General features: G+C 34.0%; 2 protein-coding genes and 2 pseudogenes across 2 annotated transcripts; 2 read left to right on the forward strand and 2 right to left on the reverse strand.

The window, feature by feature from the left end:
- Nucleotides 1-1,043: 1,043 nt before the first annotated feature.
- Nucleotides 1,044-6,351, forward strand: LOC120149801 (annotated as a pseudogene).
- A 563-nt stretch (nucleotides 6,352-6,914) lies between these two features.
- LOC120149802 (BTB/POZ domain-containing protein NPY2-like) lies at nucleotides 6,915-11,397 on the reverse strand. The gene is given in 6 exon segments (XM_039162508.1): nucleotides 6,915-7,642; nucleotides 7,766-8,454; nucleotides 8,457-8,937; nucleotides 9,075-9,144; nucleotides 9,966-10,656; nucleotides 11,016-11,397. Coding segments are annotated over 5 exon segments (1,872 nt in total). The 5' UTR covers nucleotides 10,028-10,656; nucleotides 11,016-11,397; the 3' UTR covers nucleotides 6,915-7,072.
- Nucleotides 11,398-18,125: 6,728 nt separating this feature from the next.
- Nucleotides 18,126-18,890, reverse strand: LOC120149647 (zinc finger protein ZAT10-like). Its single transcript, XM_039162379.1, has one exon. It carries the CDS (start codon nucleotides 18,869-18,871, stop codon nucleotides 18,137-18,139), a length of 735 nt encoding a protein of 244 aa, XP_039018310.1. The 5' UTR covers nucleotides 18,872-18,890; the 3' UTR covers nucleotides 18,126-18,136.
- A 3,875-nt stretch (nucleotides 18,891-22,765) lies between these two features.
- Nucleotides 22,766-24,627, forward strand: LOC120149638 (annotated as a pseudogene).
- Nucleotides 24,628-25,196: the final 569 nt, after the last annotated feature.

The following is a 25,196-nucleotide window of genomic DNA, read 5'->3' on the forward strand; positions in this document are numbered from 1 at the left end:
ATACAGTGATTAACTATATGAAAATAAACTCACAAAATATTTCTTTTCTTAATAGTATGAGGTGATTATAGAATAATATGTTTAGAATCTTTTTTAATCATTGATAAATCATACACAAACCTTGCCGAGCAACCGCTCGAATTTAAGGCCTCTACGGAACAACACTCCTTTTACAGTTGAAAGGAATATTATAATATATAGATTTATATTTTGGCGTATTTTTAAAGAAATATATGATAATTTTTTTTGGTTTAATTTAAGGAATTTGAAAGGTTTTAAGTTAGATTGTTGAGTTTGAGATATTTTTGATGAAACATACATTAACATTCAAAAGGTTAAAATTGAGTGAATTAAAAAATTTGGATCTAATAGTTGACGACCAATGTCGACCGATGGTGATCGAGGAAAACTGTTGTGTGTGGACGAGAGATGGTCAATTTAATGGGAATTAAAGGTCAAATTGATTTTTATAGATTAAAGGATGTCATCTAAAGGTTAGAGTTAAAATAGTATTATAAATTAAACTCTTTTTTAACATGTCATGTCACCAAACTAATATACGAGAATGATTTAGTGATGAATATAATAATCGATAACATAAGTGACCAAAATTTAATAAATAGATAACATAAATAACCAAAACGTAATATTTTTAAATTTAGTAGACAAAAGTATAAAAATATGAAGTAAGTGATCAATCTAATAATTTATGAAAATTAAAGTTTTAAGAAAATTTATAAAAGGAAATTATCTAAAATCTGGTAATTTAATTAACTAACCTAACGTCTACAAGATTCATAAAACCAAAGCCAAAAGCCCAGCTGAATATCTGAAAACTCACCTTATCGACTCTTCTCTGTATACCTGAAAACGCAGGAAAAGTGTGTGAATTTCACTGTTGTTGAAGTAAAAATGGAAGATCTTTCAAAACCCTTTATGGGTTCTCCTCCACACTCCTCTAAATCACCTAAAAATCCTTTCTCCCTAGATTGAGCCATGGAAATGAAGACACATCACTAATTAATAGACAGAAGTTTCTTGCAAGCAATGTGGAAAAGAACGTAGATTCCTTTGCAGTCTCAGATGATGGTGGCTGCATTGTCTCGTCCACCAACTCCTTCACAATCCCCCGTTGAAGAACACAACAAGAAACAAACCCATCAAAGAGAAAACCCAACTGTTGCAATAGCTAAAAGGCCTCCTCTTGAAGTTAATGGCTCAACTGTTACGAGGAAACCCAGAGGTAGACAAGTTTCTTCGAGATATTTGTCTCCATCTCCTTCTCTTCTCCTTCGGCAGCTAAAACGCCGGCGAGATTTCCTTCACCGCTTATCTCTCGTTCCACTAATCGATGTCGACGGGTAACAAAACGGCTACGAGATTTCATTCTCCCTTGTTTCTCGTTCAACAAACGCTAGTTCTACTTCAACGCCAACTTCTACGACGTCATCTTCGCTTCCCAAACGGTCTCAATCTATCGACCGGAGGGCCGGTGAGTCAATTTACGCAAGGAAATGTTAATGGCACCACGGAAATGTCAACTGCTAACAAATTGTTGATTACTTCAACGAAAAGTTTGTCGGTTTCTTTTCAAGGTGAGGCATATTCCCTTCCGATCAGTAAGACAAAGGCTCAAGTGGGTTCTACTTTGATAAGGAAAGCAACTCCCGATAGGCGCCGAGCTACTCCGGTGAGATATCACATGGAGAACTCGAAGCCAGCGGATCAGCAACTCTGGCCGGGGAGAACGCGGCCGGGGACTCCGGGTTCGGGTCCGAATCCATTGTATAGGAGTTTTGATTGTAGTGGTGAAAGGAAGGTTTTCGGATCTGGGGCAGTGTTGGCTAAGCCATTGCAACAATCAATGATGCTTGACGATAGTAGGAGGGTTTCCTTCGATGCTGGTTGTAGATTGAGTTTGGATTTGGGAAGTTCTGAGTTATTAAAAGAAGCTAATAAACAAAACCCAGATTCCAATTCTTTAAATGAGGGTCATAGTGAACTTGCTGCATATGATACAGATAGTATATCTTCTGGGAGCACCAATGCTGGAACTGGAAGAAGTAGGGATTTGAAAGGAAAGAACGGACCCCGTAATATTAATGTGTCTGCAAGGTTTTGGCAGGAAACTAATAGTCGGTTAAGGCGGTTGCAGGACCCGGGTTCGCCTTTGCTTCAAGCCCAGGGTCTAGAATTGGTTCTCCAGCTAAGTTTAGTCAATCAAAAAGGATTTCTTGTCATGGTGCAGTGGCTTCTCCTATGGGGGGTACTATAAGACCTGCTTCTCCTGGTAAGCTTTGGACATCTTTGAATTTGTTTCCATCAAGGGGGCTAAGTCCTGGTCGGGTTAGAAATGCAGTCGGTGGTAAAGAGACGATTGGTAATGCTGTTAATACCCTTTCAATTCTTAGCTTTTCTGTTGATATTCGGAGAGGAAAGAAGGGAGAGGATCGAATTGTTGATGCTCACATGTTGAGGCTTTTTTATAATGGTTATTTGCAATGGAGATTTGCAAATACAAGGGCAGATGCTACTTTCATCATGCAGAAACGGAGTGCTGAGGTATGGTTACCCTCCCTGTCCATCTCATAATTCTCAACATGTTCATACCTACTGGATTTTTGTTAGTCTGTTTGATTAATGCTTCAATTTATTTCACCAATGTTGGTTTGGCAAGTAATTGCCTATGATGCAAGTGTCGCCATAGTTCTTGCATTATGATATCCCTTGGAGAGTGTCATGTAGTCTTGTCCAATATGTTATTATATATATTTGGGTGCTAAATTGCTGAATTCATGCATAGTTCCTAAGAAAGTGTTCCTTGCTCAGATGTCCTTTTTATATATGCTAAAAGACTAGATTTAGTGACAGAAGGATCTTAAGGCAGTATATTGCTTTTGAAGAGTAAAAATTCTTTGATGTGGTCAATGATCTGTGAGTTGGCTCCATGTTGAAGATAAGCACTAGAACTCTAGGCAGCTTTGGCATGATACATATCCACTCAAGATGTTGTAAATCATTGAGAAACATATAATTATGAATGTTATTGAGCAGCCTCTTCTTCTCTCTTTCATTCTCTCACTGTTAGAGAGAGGCTGAAGATGTATACATTTTATCACATTGGGAAGATAAGCTTGCTCTTTGGAAAGCCTCTGTTGTTCAATTCAATGACATTGTACAGTTAGTCATTGGGCCAGATTCCGATAAATGTTTTACTCTGGCCTTATTATCATTCTGTTGTCCTTTATTTTTTCTTTCTGAGTTTGAGGCAAAGAAAGGTTAATTATCAAAAAAAGAAAAATCCTATTCTGATGATTTGAGTTGTTATATGGAGTCAATGTGGAGTGACTGTTCATTGTAAAACTGTATGAATTCGATCTGTGAGATTAAAGTATTTCAATTCAGGCTGATTTTCTGTGTCGTTCTAGTCATAATTCTGAACTTATGAAGAGATTTTCAAGCTGTTTCAGTCTCTCTCTCTCTCTCTCTCTCTCTTACGCACTATTTACTGTTGTAGATTTGCTTAATGGAATGTCCAATGGACATACATACTGGGAAAAAATGAGGCAGAAAATAAAGATACACCCGGCGAGGAATTATTTAAATGGTAGATTGGATTCCATTAATATCTGTTGTCAATTGGCCATGATACTCTTATTCTGTTCTTTGCAAGAGATAACTGAATGATGCTGACTGTATATCAGTTAAAAGGGCTTATTCAAGGATTACATTAACCGGTAGAATCAGAAAAATTGCTCTGCTTCTATTCTTTAGGATGTCAGCACTTCTTTGGTAACTGCGATTAATAATAATCGTGAGTTGAGGTTTAACACGATCTATACTAAGTCTGGTATGTTCATCTCCAATGTGTTCTTATTTTGTATCAGAAAAATCTGTGGAATGCATGGGTAACAACATCCGAACTGCGGCATTCTGTCACCCTCAAGAGAATAAAGTTGCTATTGCTGAGGCAAAAGTTGAAATTGACTTCCATCCTTAAAGGACAAGTATGTTTCAAAACTTTAAGTTTCTCAAAGTATTGAACCAAATCCTTGCAGACTTTTTCGTAGACAACTGTTTCAACTATCTGATTATGGATTTACCTTCGTCATATTTGTCATATCACTTCCATTTTTTTAAAAAATACAACATTTTCAGGGATACTATGATGAGAATGAAATCATCAACTTAGGACATGATCTTATAATGAGGATTTTTTTTTTTAGTTTCCTGAAATGGTTAAAGGCAGCTGCCTGGCCTTTAATATTTAATCCACGATGATACCTGCTTAGAAGCAGTAATAATTCACTTTCATCTTAAAATGAGTAAGTACTCAGCATTGATACTTTAACACATAAAACATGGCAAAAAATGGAAAATTAGAGTTTTTGTTCTTGTATGCCGTAGAGAACGGACCAGTGTTTGATTTATATGACTATCGTGCTTCGTGCATCTTCAGATCTTCTAGAGGTAGAGGAAGTAAGAAAGCAAAAAGCAAATAAAAATAAGGAAAGTCAAGAAGAGAAAATTTTGTACTGTTATATTTCTTTCCCAAAAGGAGAAAGGTTGTTGATGGTTCCTTAGATCCTCCATTGCCGTCCCTCACTTCTTAGTGCATGCTAGTTAGAACAGGCTTAATCGTTTCCACTCTCTGTCACGAGATGTTGGCTTTATTGCATGAATCCTCTTCATGACAAACTTCTTATAATTGGTGAATGTAGTAGATAGCTCGTTTAGAAGCATGGGCCCTCCTTGAAAGAGACCACTCTGGCTCTTTGCTAGGAGCAACTGAGGCTTTAAAGGCTAGTACTCTCCGACTTCCAATTGTTGGAAAAGCCACAGTAAGTTTCATCCTTTTTTTTCCTTCAACTTTTCAATGTGTAATGTGTTAATGATTCAGTTCATGACAATCAGTGTGGTTTAAAATGTTGCTCTTGTTCCTCCTTGTCTTCTCTGTTTTCTCTTATAATAGGTCGATATCCAAAATCTGAAGGATTCTGTCAGTTCAGCAGTTGAGATGATGCAGGGAATGGCATCTTCTATATGTTCACTATCATCAAAGGTAAATTCATTAATTCAATTTTATGGAATATTAGTCTTACAAAATAAAAATCATAAAGTTATTTTATGTATTGTGGTAATTGTTTGTAATCATTGAGTTCTTTACAAGCCAGTTGTAATGTTATGGTCTCCACATATGACTTAAGTCACTTGGCAACTAACGAGAACGTCGGAAGCGATCACCTTAACTATATTCTTAGAACAACCTATGATGTTAGATAGATCAGCTCATCGAAGGGAGATTGAAACCTAGGTACTCGTTAAAAGAGACCGAGATCTTTTTTTTGTCATTCTAACTTGTTTTATTCAAGTATCAATTCGCCTCTTAAATACAGATGTTACACAGTTCAATTGAAAGACTTACTAACCAAGTAATCCTACTAAGGAAATACTTCTAAAAAAGTAGGAATACTCATAATTAAAATCTCAATATTTTCCCAGTGATAAAACTGACATCTAAAATAGTAATATTCTTTTTACTAGAAAGAAATAATCTTTCCCTGATAAGTAGCTTAACATGTAACTTGTAAAGTTCTTAATTGACATTAGATAAAAATACTGATTGTGGCCGCGGGAAATGGAAATTGCTCTGAAATGAGAGACTAAAGCACTCAACCATAAATAACTGTGGTGAAACTAGATAGACGGTTGAAGTATACATGTTACCATCCGTAACGGGCTGTAAAAGCAGAGATTCAGTATTCCAATTCAGTTGCTCACTGGAAAGGTAATACTCAAAAGAAACAAAAGTTAATAAAAAGATCGTTTGCAGCTGATTGGAATCTTTACCTTGCTTTTACGATCTGAAAATCAGATCAGAGTTTCTGTCAACAGGAACTACTATTATTCCTTATCAAGAGAGTAAATTCCTGTTTGAAACAGATTATTTGTGGCACTTTGAAAAAGGAAAATCTATTTAATTATCTAAAGTCTCATTTGTCCTTTGCAGGTGGAGGAAATGAATTCTTTGGTGGCCGAACTTGTGAGCTTGGCTTCAAACGAAAAGGCTTTGCTTGAACGATGTAAAGACCTTTTGTCTGCGTTAGCAGCCGTTCAGGTAAATACTGTGTTTTGTTTTATGTTCCAAGCTTTGTTTGTCTTCATCTGCTCATGTGCTTCATTATGAATCTTTTCAACAGGTTAAGGACTGTAGCATGAGGTCACATATAATACAACTAAATCGTGTACCCACATGACCAGCAACCTGACGACACGTGTGTAGAACTGATGTTATTTGACAACTCACCCTAAACTCTAACATTGCACTCCGAGCTCATGTTTTCTTGCAATAGATGTAGGCAGCAACCTCGCAAAGTCACAGCGGACTGTATATCTAGGTTTGTCTTCTCATTTTAGCAGTTTTAGAACCAGTTGTCTTCTTTCATGATCAAGTGGTTTTCCTCTCAACTGATTTATGTATACAAGAACTCCTGATTTTGGGTTATTTTAGGTACAAGAAAGCATTGTATGTATAAATATGTAAGTTCATCCATTATCATGTATTTCTTGGCCTACATAGATCAATCTTAGCATGATTTCGTTGATGCTTGTTAAATCACATTCCATCTTTTTCCTCTCCAAATGCATGAGCTGAGTGCACGAAAATGAATTCTGCTTCCTCTCCGAATCGAATAAGCCTTGTTGATCAAACAGCAATTAACTGTAATGGGAGCTGATAATAGATGGATTTTGTTTTCCATGTAAGATAAATTGAGAAGGAAACTTGAAAACCATGAAGAGAATTCAAGTCATTTTCATTTCATTTTAGTTAAGAACAGCTAACATGAATGGCTGCCTGCTCTGTACGTGTCTTCAATATGAGCACCCCTCAAGTTCATTATACGGTAACCACATTTTTCCTTACAGCATTGTGAAGTGTCAGCAAGGTTTGGTTCATGAATATATATCCTTTCATTTAGCTAAATTAACATTAAACTAATTCTTGAATTTAGTAAAAGCTCCATAAAACCAAACACCAAAAGCCTGCTACCATGTTTTCCTTACACTTACTTTAAGAAACCGAATGTCTTCTATTTCTGGATGGTGTTGATTTGGCTTCTTCAGGATTGACAGAACCGAGACTCTCCGATGAATCCGAACCACTGTTTTCACCTTGCATTCCTTTGCTTGACCATATCTTTGAAAATATCCTCTTGGACTTTAGTAAACCTTTCATTTTACTAATAGCGGCTCTGTCGATGCTATTTCTACTATCTCCACCATTTCTTTCACGCCCTCCTATACAGTTGCCCATCCTCAAGGCAGCTATTTCCCCTTTCAGGGCCTTGAGTTCCTCGGCTGTGGCCACTGCGTCCCAATCTTCCTCCGGGTTGGTTGCTGCTGACCTTGAGCTCCCGTGAGATCTTATATTGAGATCCTTCAGGCCTCTAGGCAAGTCAGGAGTGCTACTCCCCGATGAAGTAGTAGCCCTTACCTGCTCGAAAAACAGAACCTGCACAACTACACGCAACGGGAGCCTCTCGTTTTGCACAGCGTGCATACATGCATCAACCGATAGTTTCTTGCAGTCCATTAACTTGCATATTCTTTTCCTCTCACTCTTACTGATCCCGGGGTGCTCCTGCATTGAAGCCGAGTCGAGTTAAAGAGGTATATAGAAAAAGGTTAACGTTATCTGTTCAAGTTTAATAATATAACTATTTGATGTGAATTGAAAAAAAAAATACTTATGCAAGATTCTCACCTTAAGAAACATGTCAATGGCTCGGTAAAGACCATCGTGAGAAGGTCGAGAGATGCAAGACACCATTTCAGCTAGGTCTACAAACTTTGACAAGGGTAACTTGGGATCCTTGGCGATTTCAGCAAGGTAAGCATCTATCAATTTTGCCACCATCAGCTTGGAAGCATCGGTTAAAATTCCGGGTCTTCGTATCTCCTGGACCTCATTTTCTTCGGATTCGAATTCAGCATTCTGATCTTGCATCAGAAACTCTTTCACCATTTTCTTTACCGTATCAACATCGTACATCACATCTTCTCCTTCACCTGCTCGTATCAAAAGATCGTTTACAGAAGCCTCCTCCAGTTGCTGTCCTATTTGCCTTACCAGTTGTTCCTGAGCCATTTCTCCCGAGTCAACAATGATGGCTGCTTCCAATAACTTCAACAAGAAACTGCAAGATACACTTCCTTTCTCCGCAGGCAACAACCAAACAATTGTATCAACCATTGACCTATACTTAAAGACATCCCAAGAATGGATCACACCCTTACTAAAACCGGGCAACCTTCTGTAAGAATAAACTTTCAAAGCTTCTCCGATCACTTCATGAGACAGTATTCCTTTTGTTTTAATATTCATTATGACACGCTTATACAAATCTATTTCGAGTTCACACAAATCCTTGACCCACCAGTCCTTTGGCACAGTCGGCTTCTGAAACCATTAGAGTTCGGATCGTTCCCGTTTTCCTCTGGGAGCTTCTTCCGGTTATAAGTGTAGGACCAATCAACCTTGGAAACATCACTGCAAGCCTTGGTAGCTATAGCATCGATGCAAAGACCATCCACCTTCAATTCCTCGGATAATGGTAACATAGATTTCGTGGTCTGAAGAACAATGATCGAATCTTTCCAGCTGTGGAAGATGCTGGAGTTGAGGAAGACGTCAATCTTGTAAATTAGGTTCCCTTTTTCAATGGTCTCATGCATTCCTAAGTACTCGGCTGCACATCGCGCAGTGACAACATTGTAACCATTAAGGGTGACAGTCATGCCATAACAAAATTTGGCACATATCTCAAAGGCAGTTGGACCTCCGGGAATGTCGGAAATCTGAACTTCATCATTGTTTTCCTCATTACCACTTGCAACCAACTTTTGCAAGCATGCACTTTTTGACAGAAGAGGAAACTGCATATATGTTCATTAAGTTATAAGTTCAGATTTCATGTATGGTATATTGTAATGCATTCTAGCAAGGACGTGACGCTCAAAGACAATGCTCAACCATAGACGGAAATTTACGTTAACAAGAAGAAAATGCATACCTTGTGCAGATAAAACTTAACATCCCCTACAGTGACAGTGACATCGGTTGCGAGCTCATTTGCCACGTACCTGACATGGAGATATAAGTCAATGCATTACCACATCGAATAATACAGCAAGAAATAGAATTCAGATTTCGTCGTGGCACAATAAGCGTCCTAAGAGGGGCAATCTCATCAAACTTTAACCGGATGTTGTTATGATTCAATTTAATTTTGAACCTCAACCACCATTCCTGAGGTTGCTATTGCTTTAACAAATTCAGGGTCGAACACATCAATGTCCTCAACGAGATCGAATATGATAATAAGGAACCGAAAGTGGAAGATTCTCTGTATCTTCATAAGCAGAAGTTAAACTACCTATTACTAGATCTCAAGGATCATGAATCTGAAATCATAACTATTTGTGTCATGCACAATCAGAGTTGGTATAACCCGATGTGCAGAAGGCCAGAAAGTATAACATAAACAGAAGGAACCATAGGGATTTAAGTGAAGAAAAGAAAGATCAAAAGTCAAAACCAAAGAATATTAGTTAGATTTTCAAGGATGTACACCACTTCAGATAGAAAACACTTGAATGAAGATACGAGAGGAGCATAACAGATCTGTGGCCTACAAAAGCTGCAAATCACATCAAACATTCTAAGGTATACCAATAAATCACAGAGTCCCAAGACGATTCCTAATTTAAGCATAATCGAAAGAGGCATCGCTACCACAATCGTATGATTTCCAAGTACGCACTTGAAAATGAACAAAAATAATCGACTGAGGCAAGAGATTATCACTTAATATTCTTATGCAAGAGTCAAAGGATTGAACGTAGTGGACAATTCTTTTTCTTATTCAATGATAGATAGCAAATAAGGGTCCAAGAGATCTTACCTCACATTGTTCCCATCGCTCTGAAATGTATCCGGCTTCGATCCAAGCTTCATAAACTTCATATTGGCAAACAAAAGAACCCCTTCACTCTCTAAAACCTCAAACGGTTACTAAGATCCTATTACAAATGAATCAAACACCAGGCACTCAGCTAGCTACTTGCATAACGAATGAAACATAACACCAACTCAACGAAAAGTTACCAGAAGTGGTAACCAATGCCCCAGCTGTGGGGACCAAGCTTTCCTAATTCAATCAGCTTTCGGTGATTCTAAAGACCGAAGACTGATCCAGAAGAAGGGAAGGGATATATGCTAGGAAAGCAATCGAGGCAGGGGAGGGTCTGAATAAGAGAGAGAGAGAGAGATAACTGGAGAAATGGGGGATTTTGAGTGATAATTTAGGAAAAGGTTCTCTTGAATGGCAAGAGAGCCATGGAAGAGGTTGTTTCCTTTGTTGACTGCAAAGCCCACCGAGTCCGGGCGCACTCGGTCGGCTTAGGAGACATAAACAACAGACTCTTTTCACTGATTACTCCCGTTCCTTTGCTTCCCCCTCTTAAAAAAGTACATAAAAGATTCACATCACCAAGACCTTTTAAGGCCCTTTAAAGCTTCAAGTTCCAAACTTGACATATACTAATAATATATACATATATAATATGTATATATTACCGTTGAAGTCTGAAATCCTGCAATGGAAAACAGCATCTTGGTATCAGTTGAAGAAACCACCAGAACGGTAGATAACAAGCATATACCTTTATTATTATTATTATATTTTCATTCAGAGTATGGGAATCAATGAAAAAGGATAACAAAAATTATAAAGGTGCTATAGTAATGAAATCTGAGGAAACTACCAGAATATATCACGGAAATCTAAATTAAATAACGAAAGTCCTACACTAAAGATCCGATTTTTTTTTTTGCAGTAAAAAAATCACAAATGCCCCACCACACCACATGAATGGAAAACTGGGAAAGTGGCCACAATCAACTTGGAATGGAAAAAGCGAAGAAGAAAAACAATGGCAAAACCATAAATTACACAGGAATTTTACACCACCATTGCAACAAATTTGTGTCAAATGGAGGAAGTAATGAAATTTACACACGAAAACCCACAAAAAAGAACCAGAAACTATAAAAAGAACAACATTCAAACAAGATTCAGTGTTGGAGAAAAAGCCAAAGATGTTGGCAAATGTTTTTTTTTTAATCAGGGTTTTATTTGTACTGGCAATACTATGACTTTCCTTTGAACACAAACCCAAAAACTTCAACTTTGTTGCTTTGGGTATTTCTGTTTATCAATATTGGTGAAGAAAGTAGTCTAGTTTCATTGGGTTTTTGGGAGAAAGGGGTAAGCATTAACACACTCAACATCAAGCTCAGTAATGCACGCCAAAATGCTGACACTCGGCTTTCTCGTTGCCTTGTCCTGCCCTGCCCTGCCCTCTTTTTTACTAAATGCCTTTCTCTATACTTGCATCCTAATTAACCTATCATTCTCTTCTTTACTCTATTCCAGACCTGCCTGCAGCTGTTCTTACAAAATGATAATAATATGTTTTTGAGTTGTCACATAATAATTTTATAATAATAATTCATATTAATTCAATGAAGCTTATTATGAATGACATTAACAATGTGAATAGAACAAGTGATTTGGATTAAAGGTAGCATAATTTGTATGGAGACTTTAAGCTAAAAGCCAATGATAAATTAGTGTGTTCCAATTCGTAATTATTATTTTTAATAAAATTATTCCATAAAATTATATATGTATATCTCCTAACTTAAAAACCATTGTACGTCCCGTTTAAAAGATGATAAATTTTGTTTTAGGGTTTGATTCAGAAGTTTGTGAATGACAAGTGCATGAGCTTAGCAGCTTATATAAAAAGAGAAGCCTGACTTTCTTTGACAGTTAATTAACCAATCACTGGTTAAGTCAACGACTTGCCAGCCAGCTAAGATGCCAAAGAATATATACTTTGATCATGTGATTGGTAAATTCTTAAATTTATATTAAAATTATCACATATATAATGTTTTGTAAGTTGTTATTATTTTCAATTATCATATTAAAATCATATCATGATTTTCCCGACCAAAATCAACAAAGAAGGTAGCATGGGTCAGTTTAGAACATTTCATATTCCCCATTTGAACAGTTCCCTATAAAAGTGCTATATTTCTTTATTATCACCTCATTCACATCTCACACCACATTTTGATGCTCTCCTTTTCCCCTTTTACTTCCTCATAAAGTATTAATAAACCATCAAACATTTAGATCAATTTAATCAAAGTTTCTAATTTAAATCTTTTAGAATGTAACAACATTAAATATTTGATAAGAAAATTTTGATATCATTGGGTGTAGTAAGTTTTCTCTTGACTTACACTGTCGTCTATCCTTACTATCCTCTTTTCGTCTTTATTGACAGACGAGAGGAGCATCTTTGGCATTGATCATTTATCGATAGTATCTTTTTTTCTTATATTACATCTTTGTTTTTCTTTTTTCTTCGATTTCTACTGTTTTATGACATGTTTTTCTATATCTTTTGGCACGCTTTTGGTCTTCTTATTGCCATTTGCTCGTTCTTCTCGTTTATTTTTCTCATTGTTGGATTTAACGTCGCCTTGACTGGTCAAAATGTTACTTATTTGTTATCATGTTGATATTCCTTGCTTTGGACCCTCGAATTGGATTTAGATACGCAATTTGCGCTCGTAGATAGTTTTCTTACAACACTCTATTTGATCTTCTGTTATGATTTATTTGCTGATGCATTCAGATATACTCATATTTATGTTTTGTTCGAATTTTTTAGATGAGTTTTTAACAATTTCCTTGTATAGTCCTTATAATATAATCTGACTAGTTTCTTACGTCAATGGTCATAGGAAAATGTTATAATTATATGTTTAGTGTATGTTTATAATTATAAACATTTATTGTAATTTTGAATATTTTCTCTTTTAATAAACTAGAGTCTTCTGTTGTAAATATAAAAAAAAACTTTAAAACTCTTATGATTTCACCTAATACGACATGATTAATCTTTATTTAAACTATTAAACGAATAAACGAAAAATGATCCTAATTCATAAAAAATAAAATACTAATAAAGACTTGGAAGAGGTATCTATATGAAAATCCCACACATGTTGCTGACTGTATCGCATATTTTAACACTAGAGATCGATCATCTCAAATATTAAAAAATGGGTTTAAGAGTTTCTTCACAAACACTTGATTCCTTGTCTACCTCTTTTCTTTTTTTTATTTAAACAAAACTTCATAGGCAGAATTGTTACCAAAAGTCATTGTTTGATTGGGGGATTCCGAGGAGATCTGCCTAATTTTAAACATAAAAGGCTTAATTCAACCCACATCTTCAACTTTGATCCAGATTTTAAATTAATGCTTAATTTTTAAATTTGTTTAATTGGATTTTTAAGATAATAAAGATTAGTTGTATCATTTTAAATTATCAATATGATAAATACAAAAGTTTTTAAAAATTGGTTCACACGTTTTAAATATATTATATATTAGATCTAAATTAATATTCAATGTTTAAATTAACTGTTAAAGAAATAGAATGGTCAATTCAATGTTAATATTTTAAATATTTAATTAAAATACTACGATATTTTAAATTAATTTAATATTTAAACCATTATTTTAACTACATATGATTCAATTAATCCAACATAAATTATCTCAGAGTGAATAAAATGGCGTAGCGTATGACCATATGCTAGCCTGCTAGGTGTAGAAACATAGCTCCCCAATCTCTCTTTGACCCACCACATGCTTTTAGAGGTTTGTTTGATTTGCTTGCCCATATTTGCCCAACACCACCTTTACTTCTAGGTTATCCATTGCTCCCTCTTCAATTTATATATTTCTTAAATTTTCAACATTAAATAAAGATGAAATCCCAAAGCACAAATTAATTTTCTCGGTGGTTAAATGGATTGTTGTTATTCTTAGAGATATTAAGTTTGAAGATTAGAGACCATAAAAATGTTTGAATTTTAATTATCAAATAATTAAAAATATTTATAATAAATATTATATTGTAATCGCCCTCATTACTGTACTATACGTGAAGGGGGGGGAAATAATAATAGTAAATAAAGGGATTACTTGGTGGACGACTAACGCAAATGCACGTCACGTGCTCTTCTTAAAAGTTTAAAATCAAATTTGCTTAATTTTCCCATTTCAAGACTGATTTCATCATGCCAACCATTTGATCTCTCTTCTGTGTTTCTTTGACATGCATCATGCCATACGTCACATGCATCATTGGCTTGTTTATATATAGAGACGGAGAGTAAAAAGAAAAAAAAGTTTATGATTATAAATATTAATTATAATTTTGAATATTCTTTTTTTAATAAAATTGATGACTTCCATTTACATAAAAATAGATGATTTTATTTTAAAAAATCGAGGCTTAAATAATTCATTGTCCCCTAAATTATATCGTTTGTACCGAGTTGTCCTTTGAAGTATTTTTCAGGACGTTTTGCCCCTAAAACTTAAATTCTTACCTCATTTGCCCTAAACCGTTAACTCCATTAAAAAATATGTGGGTAAATTACATATTTAGTCATTTAACTATTTATGCAGTTCTGTTTGAGTTACCCAACTATTTGTTTTTCAAAATCATCACTAAACTTAAGTTTTTGTTACATTTTGGTCACCCAATTTAATTCAATTTATTTTTAAAATTTTTAATGCATAAGCATTCATTTATATTATATTTTTACTCGATACATAAATTTAATTTACAATAAGAAGTAATATCATAAGATAAATAATAACAACATATTAATTTGTATGTAATTAAAATTCTACTAAAAGAAATATTGATTATTTAATTTTAATAAAAAAATATCATGTTTCGTATACATGTATGTTTGTTTTAAATGCACCCTTCACTATTGTAAATTTATTTGAAAATCATACATATTATCATGTATATTTCATTTCATGTTTTGCACTCTAGCTGCCACAAGTGCATATTTAGATGCAACATATATTTGTAAAATCGCATAGTTCTTTACGTACCATTTCGTAAATCATATAAGTTACTTTAAAACAATGATCAAATTATATTTATTACGTTGAAAAATCAGTTGGAATACATAAACAACTCTTGTACATGTATATTGGGAATGAAATCAAGGTAAGGAGAAGGAATCACTTACTAGGGAACTTAGAAAAAGGGTTTACCCTAATCCTAATTAAGTTCATAAATAGCACTATAAGTTGTGCAAACATGCAGCAAACTGAAGTACTCATTGAATCAACTTCCGCTCAATGCTAGAAGCTTAACCAGTTTTCTCTTTATCCTTCGACTTGCTTGTAAAAGTCACCACTAGATTCAGTACTTAAAAAATACGAGAGAAATCACATAAAAATATCAACATTTAGTGGAAATCAACTCAAACATTGTTAACTCTTGAAAATGATTAATATTCACACTATTATGGTACATATTGTAAATTTTTATTATATATTATTAACATTTACTAGATTAAGTGCTTAATATATTATTTATTATTCATTGTATAATATTATTTATTATTGTAAAAATTTATATGTGGAGTAAAAAATATATTATAAATGAATTATTGTACATTAAAAATTTTAAAAATAAATTGAATTGAATTGGATGACTATAAACATAACAAAAACTTAAGTTTAGTGATGATTTTGAAAAAAAAATAACTAGGTAACTCAAACAGAACCGCATAAATAGTTAAGTGACTAAATATGTAATTTATCCGCATGTCTTTTAACCGAGTTAACGGTAATAATGATTAATTTAAAACATTGAAAATAATTTACTCAAAAACTGTAGGTCCACACACACATAAATATTCCCCATTCTTACTGAATTGTACTAGTCAAAATAAAGGTGATAAAACATGCTAGAATTTGTCCAAAACTGAACCAATATATATTAGTGTATCCCTACAGATTACAAATGCCACTTGCAAATAAATTAGGCCAATTTGCAGACAACAAGAAGCATCATTCAACTTCATTGCTTACCCTTTGCCACTTATCTATAGCCTGGAAAACTAGAACAACGTCCCTAACAGTCTCCTACTGAGTTTTGGGAAACATTAATATATGTATATTACATGCTTTTTGTCATATGGAGGCTGCTAATTCTTTAATTATTCATTCTTAACGATAAGTATCTATATTTCTTGTATCTATTTCGTAAATTATATTTTCGTAGTCTCATCTTTCGTCTATCGAAAGTTTTAAAATTTTTTAGAAACTTATGAAAATTCATATCTCTTAATCTGATTGATGTCAAGTGTATCACCGATAAAATTTATTATGTGTGTGACGGCCAAATTCACTCACCTTCCAACTTACAAGTAGTCATCGTTACTTTAGGTATGACACTAACCCTCAAGGCCCATGTATAAATCCATTAGTTTTATATAATTTAACGGTTGATGTATATCTTTTGGGCTTTGGCATATATTAGAGCAAAAAAAAAGTGAAATTTATGGGGTTAATTCTGGAAAATTCGGAATCAATCATCAACCATTAAACCCTGGGAATTTATGGGGTGGGAGTGTTGGATAATTCAATTTTTTTCTCTCTTTTTCTCAATAAACAAATTAATGAAATGGGGTAGGGAATAAAAGAAGATATTATTTAATTATAAAGAGTTAAAGTTAAATTATTCAAGAAAAAACCATGTGAAACAAATTAAGCAATCATCTGAAAAAAATTTAAGATAATTAAAATATGATATAATATAAAAATCGAATGATTACACAAATATGATAAAATTTATATACAATAAATTATTAACATGTAAAATTTATAAAAAGATTATGATTTTTTTTTTATAAATCTAAGGTTAATATAAGGTATTATCTACTCAAAGACTTTCAACTATTTGACAATAAACGCTCATACTCCTTATATATACGGTGCTCGAATCCAAGGCCTCAATGGATAGTAATAATAAATCATTTAACCACTAAGATCGTTTAGTTAGTTCAAGATAACGATACTATAAATACATATTTATTAATTAAATTGAATAAAAATTTAAAATAGGAGATAAATCAAGACACAATATAATTCAAACATAAAATTTTAAAATTGATTTCTATGTAATGTACGATATATGACGTTCATTAGAATTAGAATTGAATGTCAGATTGGGCAAAGTTGGTATGAGATTGGAGTAGGAAGTTTTTTGAAGTTACCATGAAAGCATTGTTAAATTATATTACGTAGCTTGAATAGTTGAATGTTTCCGTGTTGGCCATTTCACAGCCGCGTTTTATGGAAAATCAGGAGGAAAGTAGTCGGTAAAAGGGTATGTGATACACTTTCACCTTTTCCTTTTCATTTCTCAAGCCAATGGAAACAAACCATAAATTTTCCATCTTATTATAGTTTTTGCTATTGTTTCAGAAAATAATTTCCGGAAATGATCAACTCTTAAAACTTCTAAAGAATATTACTCCTCCAAGTAGAAAGGCCAAGGCTATGAGCCGGTTACATTGTACGGATCAGACTTTTAGACAAAATCTATAACAAGTACAATATAAATAGATTGACCAACTATTATTTTCTCACGATTATAACTCTCCACTCAAATAAAAAAGAAACAAACCATTATCAATAAAATCTAATTTTTTTATTAACAATTTTAATTAGTCATAGTTAATTAATAAATTATAATGATCCCATCATTATGATCCGGTTATGGTGCCAACATGTGCATTAAATCACATGGGTGGAATCACACCCCCTCTCTCAACCCTCAACCCTCAACCCTCAACCGGTAATCATATGTCCCTCAACTTGGGCTGGTTCTCCTTTTCATAACACCACCGCCTACCTTCTACTATTTGCCTGCTGTCCTTTCCCTGTGTTCACGCGGCTAACCTATATATAATAACACAAAAACATTAACTTTTACTTTGATGGAAAAAAGATTCATTTATATCTACAATCATTAATGTTTGTTTCTCAAATATTTTTCTTTTATAAATCAACCAATGAATCGGCAGCGCCGTCTGACTACAAACATCATAAACAATGAACAAATCCCAGGATAAACTGAATAAATTAAGATTAATGTTTTTGTGAATTCAATTTGATTCTGAATCCAGATTCTCTTTTCTGGAAATGAAAAAACGTGGTTTCTTTGTTGGCAATGGGCTTTCAACCTCTTCTTCTCCGTACATTTGACTGAATCTTCCATCTTTGTTCTCCCCGCAGAACTCCGGCGAAGCGGGTAGGTTGAGGTCAAAGTCAAAGTCGGGGACACGGTGGTTCTGACTCAAAGCGGCGCCGTCTGATGACGTCACACAGCTGACGCTGACGCTGGGGCTACTACCGGACTTGTTGTTGCCGCCTTCGTAGTGGCAACGTTTGTGGCCTCCCAAGGCTTGACCTGTAGGGAAACTCTTGTGGCAGATGGAACACTCATGAAGCCTACCGCTACCGTTAGTGGTGGCGCCGGTTGTTGATGGATTATCGACGTTGGTGGTGGTAGCCGCGGCATCGGTGGAGGGCTTGCGGTGGCTGGTCTTATGCCCGCCCAAAGCTTGATAAGAAGGGAAAGCCTTGTTGCAAACGCTGCACTTGTAGGACAAGTTCAAAGGCAGAGGCGGAGCAGCAGCAGCGGGTGGAGGCGGTGACGAAGAGGGGGAGCGGCCACGAGCGAGCATGATGAGACAGAGAGCGATGTACTCTTCTTCAGTGGTGGGTTGAATAGGAGAGTCATTGCGTTGGCGTTTAGAAAGTTTGCCTTTCTTCCAAGTGTCGATGTCGTCATATTTGTTGGTGAAAGGGGTAGGAGAACTGAGAGCTTCAAGAGCCATGGATGTGTTGCAGAAAGTAGAATTTTGTAATTGCTGGAGAGAGAGTGAAAATGGTGGGGATATATATAGGGGGAAGTGGTAGCTAAGGAGTAAGGAGGAAGCGAGGTGGGTCAACTACGACTCTACGATGAAATGGGTGGCGCCAGAGACTGCTTCCAACTCAATGCAATGCTGCTACTATTTACTCTTATTTAACAAATGATTAAACCAAAGGGATGTGCAAGGAGTGAAAACATATTTTAAAGTTAAAAATGGTAATTTTAAGATGTAACTGAAAATAAAATAAAAATTATAATTTTTCAAATTGAATATAATAGAAAATATTATTTTTATTATATTCTCAGTTATACTTTAAAATTATCATTTTTATTTTTAAATTAGACTGTTGCGAAGAATTACTCGTAAAACCAAGCCACTTAGTTTTTCTTTTTCTTGTCTTAGGCCGTGTCCAGTCCACCACCACTCATTTGGTACAATTTTGGCATATAAGTTAAAAAGAGTTAATTGTATGGGATATCCTTAGATTACGACTTTATTTTAAATTGATCTCTAAATTTCAAAATTATATATCAGTCTCTGAATTATAATTTTATTCTAAATTGAATAATAAACTTAAAAATATTTTATATCAGTCATCAAATTATCAATATCATCCTATTTTGATTATTTCGTTAATGGAACATCAATTCTACTGATTTATTTGAAATTCCTAAGAATTGAACATGTGATCTAATAAAATTTAATGTTTTGAATGTATTGAAGTTGAACACATGATATTCTAAAAAAATTACTTGAAGATTTGAATTTTTTGGAAGATCATGAATTCAATTGTTATAAATTTTAAAAACATACTATATTTAACCAAAAGAGTTAATACAAGTACAAAATGGTATTGATAATTTAAAGTTTAGTATAGATTATTTTAAAGTTTAAGAGCTAATTTAAAATGGGAATTATAATTTGAAAATTAAGATAAAATATTTTAAAACTTAAAAATTAATTTAAAATAATAATCACAATTTAATGATACAATGTACACTTATCTCAAGTGAAAAATCAAACTCTTCTAAATAAACCATTGGTTAATTTCACAATGATTCTCCATCTTGGAGAGTTACTGCAATTACTGCCCAAACAAAAATGCTGTAAAAGGAAAGTAAATAATAAAAAATCGATGACGTGTTGATAAATGATTGGTTGAGAGAATCTGTTGTAACTTTTTTTTGTCGTGAAAATGTGCTAGTTTTTTATACTTCATCGCGGGTTGGCCTCTAGAAGGAAAGAAAGACAGCTTATTCCCGAGAAACATCCATTATTCGCCACATGTGCAACTGATACGATACCAGCTCCTATGATTATCTTCCTTGTTTTCTAGAATAATCTTCTCTTTACTCTTCCAGCCTTTTTACAGTATTACTCCTTTTTAAATTTCAATGATATTCCCCACCCTAAATTGGTTAATGTACTTTTCGATCCCTGACTATGACTTTTATATGCAATCTATTCCCTGATTTTTTTGGTGTAATTTAGCCATGACTCTAGATTTGAGTTACAAGTTGGCCCCTGGCTTTAACATTGAATTGCAATTTGGCTCATGTCTATTTTTTTATATAATTTTAAAATTAAGACTAAATTTTTTATTTATTAATTAAAAACTATAACAAGGTTAATAATTATATTTAAAATCTTAATTTAATCAAAAAATAAAAAAATAGCTAAGGATAAATTTATATTAAAAAGGTCAGTAGCCAAATTACATTATTAAACCCAAAATTAGAGGCTAAATTGTAGATCAAAATAAAAGTCGTAGATATAATTGCATCCAACAAAAATTGAGGGGGAAATTATATTGCAATGTCAACGTTAGGAGTCAAATTACACAAAGGGAGAAAAAAGTATTTAAAAAAAATTCTAAAGCCATTCGTCAGCTTTTTCATTGGACTGAATTACATTATCTAATAAAACCAATTTGATTTTTCTTTAAACTTTAGTTAAGTTTAAAATTTAATTTATTACTTGAAAATAAAAAAATGTTTTACTCGAAATTTGTAGCTCAATCATTAACATTGTTAATATCATAAACCAAAAAATGTCTATTAAATTATTTTTGTAAAAATAACATTTTTAATTCACTAAATGTTATATTTTCCTTTTTAAATAACTACAAAATGGAGGGATTGTTTTGTTAAAGATTAAAGTATTAAGGGGTACTTACGCAAAACCATGGAGGAGTTGAGCTCTACGCAAGAAGAGTGCAGTAGTAAAAGAAAGCTTAAACAGATCCCGAAACCGACAAGCAATACGGCACGCAGCGCGCTCTGATTCGGGGTGTCTTACACGTGGAAAAAATTTCGGGGGCTCTCCTTTTGAACTACCCTCACGTGTTGAATACGATCATATCATCTTTCGTGATGAATAAGATCCCGCATCGAAGCCGTCCATTTATTGGGAGTCGCCGCCATCTCGCCACGTGGAATACGAAATTGAACACGTGGATGCAGCAAAAAGGAGTAGTCGATAATTCTAATGGGTACGAAGTGTGTTGGTACGGTTTTAGGTTAACGTACGAGTTTGGCCGTGATTAGGGTGCGTGACAGAGATAAGACTCGTAACAAAAGTTGGTTTAATACTATAAACGTATCAAGTTTTGAATTTTTGAATTATTATATGATTGGTAAGAGCCTAAGACAACGTATTTGACTTTAATTATGAAAATGGGGTATCAAAGGGGAAAATATAGTAAATTTTGAGTTACTTACAATATTTAATATTATTACGTTCTAAGCTTAATTAATCTGGCAATAAAATACATAAATAATCCATTATATAATATTACTTTATTATATTTTTTAATTATTAAAAATTATAAAATAGTATATCTCGAGAATAAAACAAGACTAAGGGCAACAGAAAATACACGGATTTCATACTTTTAGTGTAATTGACGGAATTAGCCTGAGTCATGAATAGAAAGATGTAGTCAGCATGGGAAATGTGTTAAAAGTAAAAAGGCGATGAGATCATTCCTCACATAATCACTTAAATGTGAAAGCTCACAAGAATGGTTTGCTCAATTTGATTTCCTATGGGGGAGTTTCGTGGCAATGGGATCCCAAGACTAGACTCGTAACTAGTTTTTTTTTAATCTGGTTTTAAGGAGTATTAATTTGACTTATCCCTTCGCATCTTGAATATTTGATGTTCAGGAATTTGTTTGAACAAGGACCGCATGAAGGAAGTTTCATCTTAAATGTCCTTTTTAAATCATATTTTTTTAACCCATCAAGCAATCTTAGACCCGTTTGGTTCAAGGTATAATTTATTCTTGAGAGAAATATTTTTTTCTGGATGAATATACCCACATTTGGATGGGTAAACATTACCAAGTGCCGGTTAAAAGCCAAAACCAACAGTGATTTTTTTTTACTGTTTTCCCATTAGGTATTTCATTATTCCCGTCCGTTATCTAAAAATAGCCTTCTCTCCACTTCGTTTTGGCTGCAATCTTCTTCTTCTTCTACTTGATTACGGGTTTGTGTTCTCAAAATTAGAATTCCCAAAATTGAAATCCCTTTGCAAAGCCACTCGTTCCTTCCTCACGCTTCACCGCTCTAGCCTCCACCTGTTCACTCTCGGTTTACAGTCGTCAACGGTTGCCGGCTCATCACAGCGGAATGAGGACATGAAGAAAAATTTAGCTCTCGCTCCCTTTGCAAAGCCACTCAATGGAAAAAAAACCTATGTAAGAAAACCAAACTCATCCACAAAGATATCTTTTTTTCCAATTTGTTCTTTTAATCAAAATCATTATATGCAAATTTTTTGATATCGAGATTTACAAAAAAAAATTAGAATTTTTTTCGATATCAAGATTTACAAAAAAAAAAATTGCGCAGATTGGGTGAATAATGGCGACGTTTGAGCTTTACTGGAGGTCAACAATCGGGATGTGTTTGACAGAGACATTAGATGAGATGGTTTCAAGCAGTACTCTGAGTCAGGTTCTCGTCCAGTTCGATAAGGTATTGTTACAACATTGTTTTGATTCTCTCTCTTCCCCCTTCCTCCCTGATAATTTTTTCATTTTGTTCTCATATTTGTTAGTCTATGACTGAAGCCCTGGAAAGTCGAGTGAAACGCAAGGTTTCCATTAAGGTACATTCTTTTTACTTGAGTAGAAAATGAAGATCTTTGTGTTCTATGTTTGCGGTGATCTGTTGTTTCTATAATCAACTGCAGTGAAATATTTTGTTTTAGATATGTTAGTTAAGTGCAATGTTAACCTTATCTTTTAATGTGGTACCTTGATCTTCCCATCCTCGAAGAAAGATAATTTTCACCCTCCGTGAATGGTGAAATACCCCTGTATTTATTTTACAAGTATTTGCAGGGATCAAAATCTAGCTTGGGTATTAATTGTAATGGTAGTAGAGTTGCATATATGGTACCTGATTGTGGTAGTAATCGGTTATTGTTTATCTTCAACATGCTTGCTTTGCATTTATGGGAGTACTGGCTTGCAGCACACATGATTGCTTCTTCTTTTGCCCTATCGTATGGCATATATTTCTTCATGTTGGAATCGTGTTCATCTGAGATACATCTTCAACACTTGGACACTCACACTCCCTTGATGGAAATGTCCATGTTTCATGGCTCTCTTATTTCTAAAATGTTTTCGAGGATCAGTGTTGATGATTTGAAGTGCAGGGTGAATACATCTTAATTATATTTTCGAACCTTCAGGCTTCAATCATGCCAAAAAAAATTGGGTTATTTTAGTATATATGCTAGATGAACATTTTCAGGACCTGAAATGATAGACTTGTGTAGTGCTGCTTATTTGTTTGAAAAAGTCCCTTTCTATCATACCTGTTAATGTATCTTTGTTTTGTTCCTTACTTTTCAAGAACAGTCAAAACAGATAGTTGGCAACATGGCTCCTCTGATTGCTCATCAGTATTTTTCTAAATCGTGTTTCTTTTCTTATGTATCTAAACTTTTAGCTTTTTCTACTTGGTTGCTTTGACTTTATTTTCTTTTTAAGTATCGATGTTTGAAGTATATTCGTATATGGATATAAGGATATGTTCCTCAAAGGACTCTAACTACATGGAAACTTGAAAAAATTAAGCATGTTCACCTTGGATATGTACTTATATCTAGGATTCTCACTCGAGTCTGAGTAATATATTTGTTATTACTTATTTTGAACAGTCACCATTCATAAATACATTATTTGTGGGCTTCTATATTCTTTAGTAACGGACCTTTAAATCAACATACGACCAAGCATTGTCAGGCAAAAAGCCTGTGCTGTTATTTGCATTTGAATGTTGATCTTGTCTTGTATGTTATGCTACAGGGACATCTGCACACCTATAGATTCTGCGACAATGTTTGGACCTTCATCTTATAGGATGCTTGTTTAAGAACGAGGATTCTCAGGAAAATGTTGGTCGAGTCAAAATAGTAGCATGCGACTCAAAACTGCTCTCACAATGAAATTTCAATCAGTGTGGCGTCTGATGATGATGTAAGGGGATGGTTGATTGAAGATTGGACGAGATATATATTACATATATATAATTGTTAGCCATCGACCTTTATGGATGAGTTTTGTCTTGTTCATTTTATTTTTCTTTCTGATAACATTATGGAGGTGAAAATTTTCAGAACAAAAAGATGAAACCTATTTATTTATGACAAGAATGATTTATCTATGTTATTCAAACTCAGTGTCATTTTTTATGTGTGTTTGTCGATAATGGTACATTCAATTTTTAAAGTTTTCTCATGTTCAAATATGATGCGAGTCCTTGTGATCTTATATCAAAGTTAGGTCCTTGTGATTTATATCAAAGTTGTGCATGTGTTGGCTTGTGAACTACGTGGTAGGGGAGGGTTGATTGGTGTTATCTCACGTAGGGGTGTTTATAGCGAGTCGTTAGTTAGTTGAATTGTGCTTGAGTCGTTAGTTAGTTGAGTCGTGCTTAACTTGTTCAGTGAATGTAAATTTGGGATGAGTAGTAGAAGAAACAAATATATTACGTGAGATTTATTTCACTTGTTCATTGAATCTAATTTTTATATAAATAATTTTTATTTAAATAATTAGAATCTAACTTTTATATAAAAATTTTTTATTTATTCCATGACTTGTTCATTGAATCTAATTTTTATATAAATATTTTTTTAAATAATTAGAATTTCACTTGTTAAAAAATATAGAAAAATGTCAATTTGGTAAAATATACATTCCAGTAATTTGTAACTTCATCAACTAAACACTGTAATCTTACATTACTGTCAAACAAACCAAACA

The sequence above is a fragment of the Hibiscus syriacus genome, unplaced genomic scaffold (assembly GCF_006381635.1).
Source record: "Hibiscus syriacus cultivar Baekdansim isolate YM2019G1 unplaced genomic scaffold, ASM638163v2 tig00111008_pilon, whole genome shotgun sequence".
In the NCBI taxonomy this organism is placed as follows: domain Eukaryota; kingdom Viridiplantae; phylum Streptophyta; class Magnoliopsida; order Malvales; family Malvaceae; genus Hibiscus; species Hibiscus syriacus.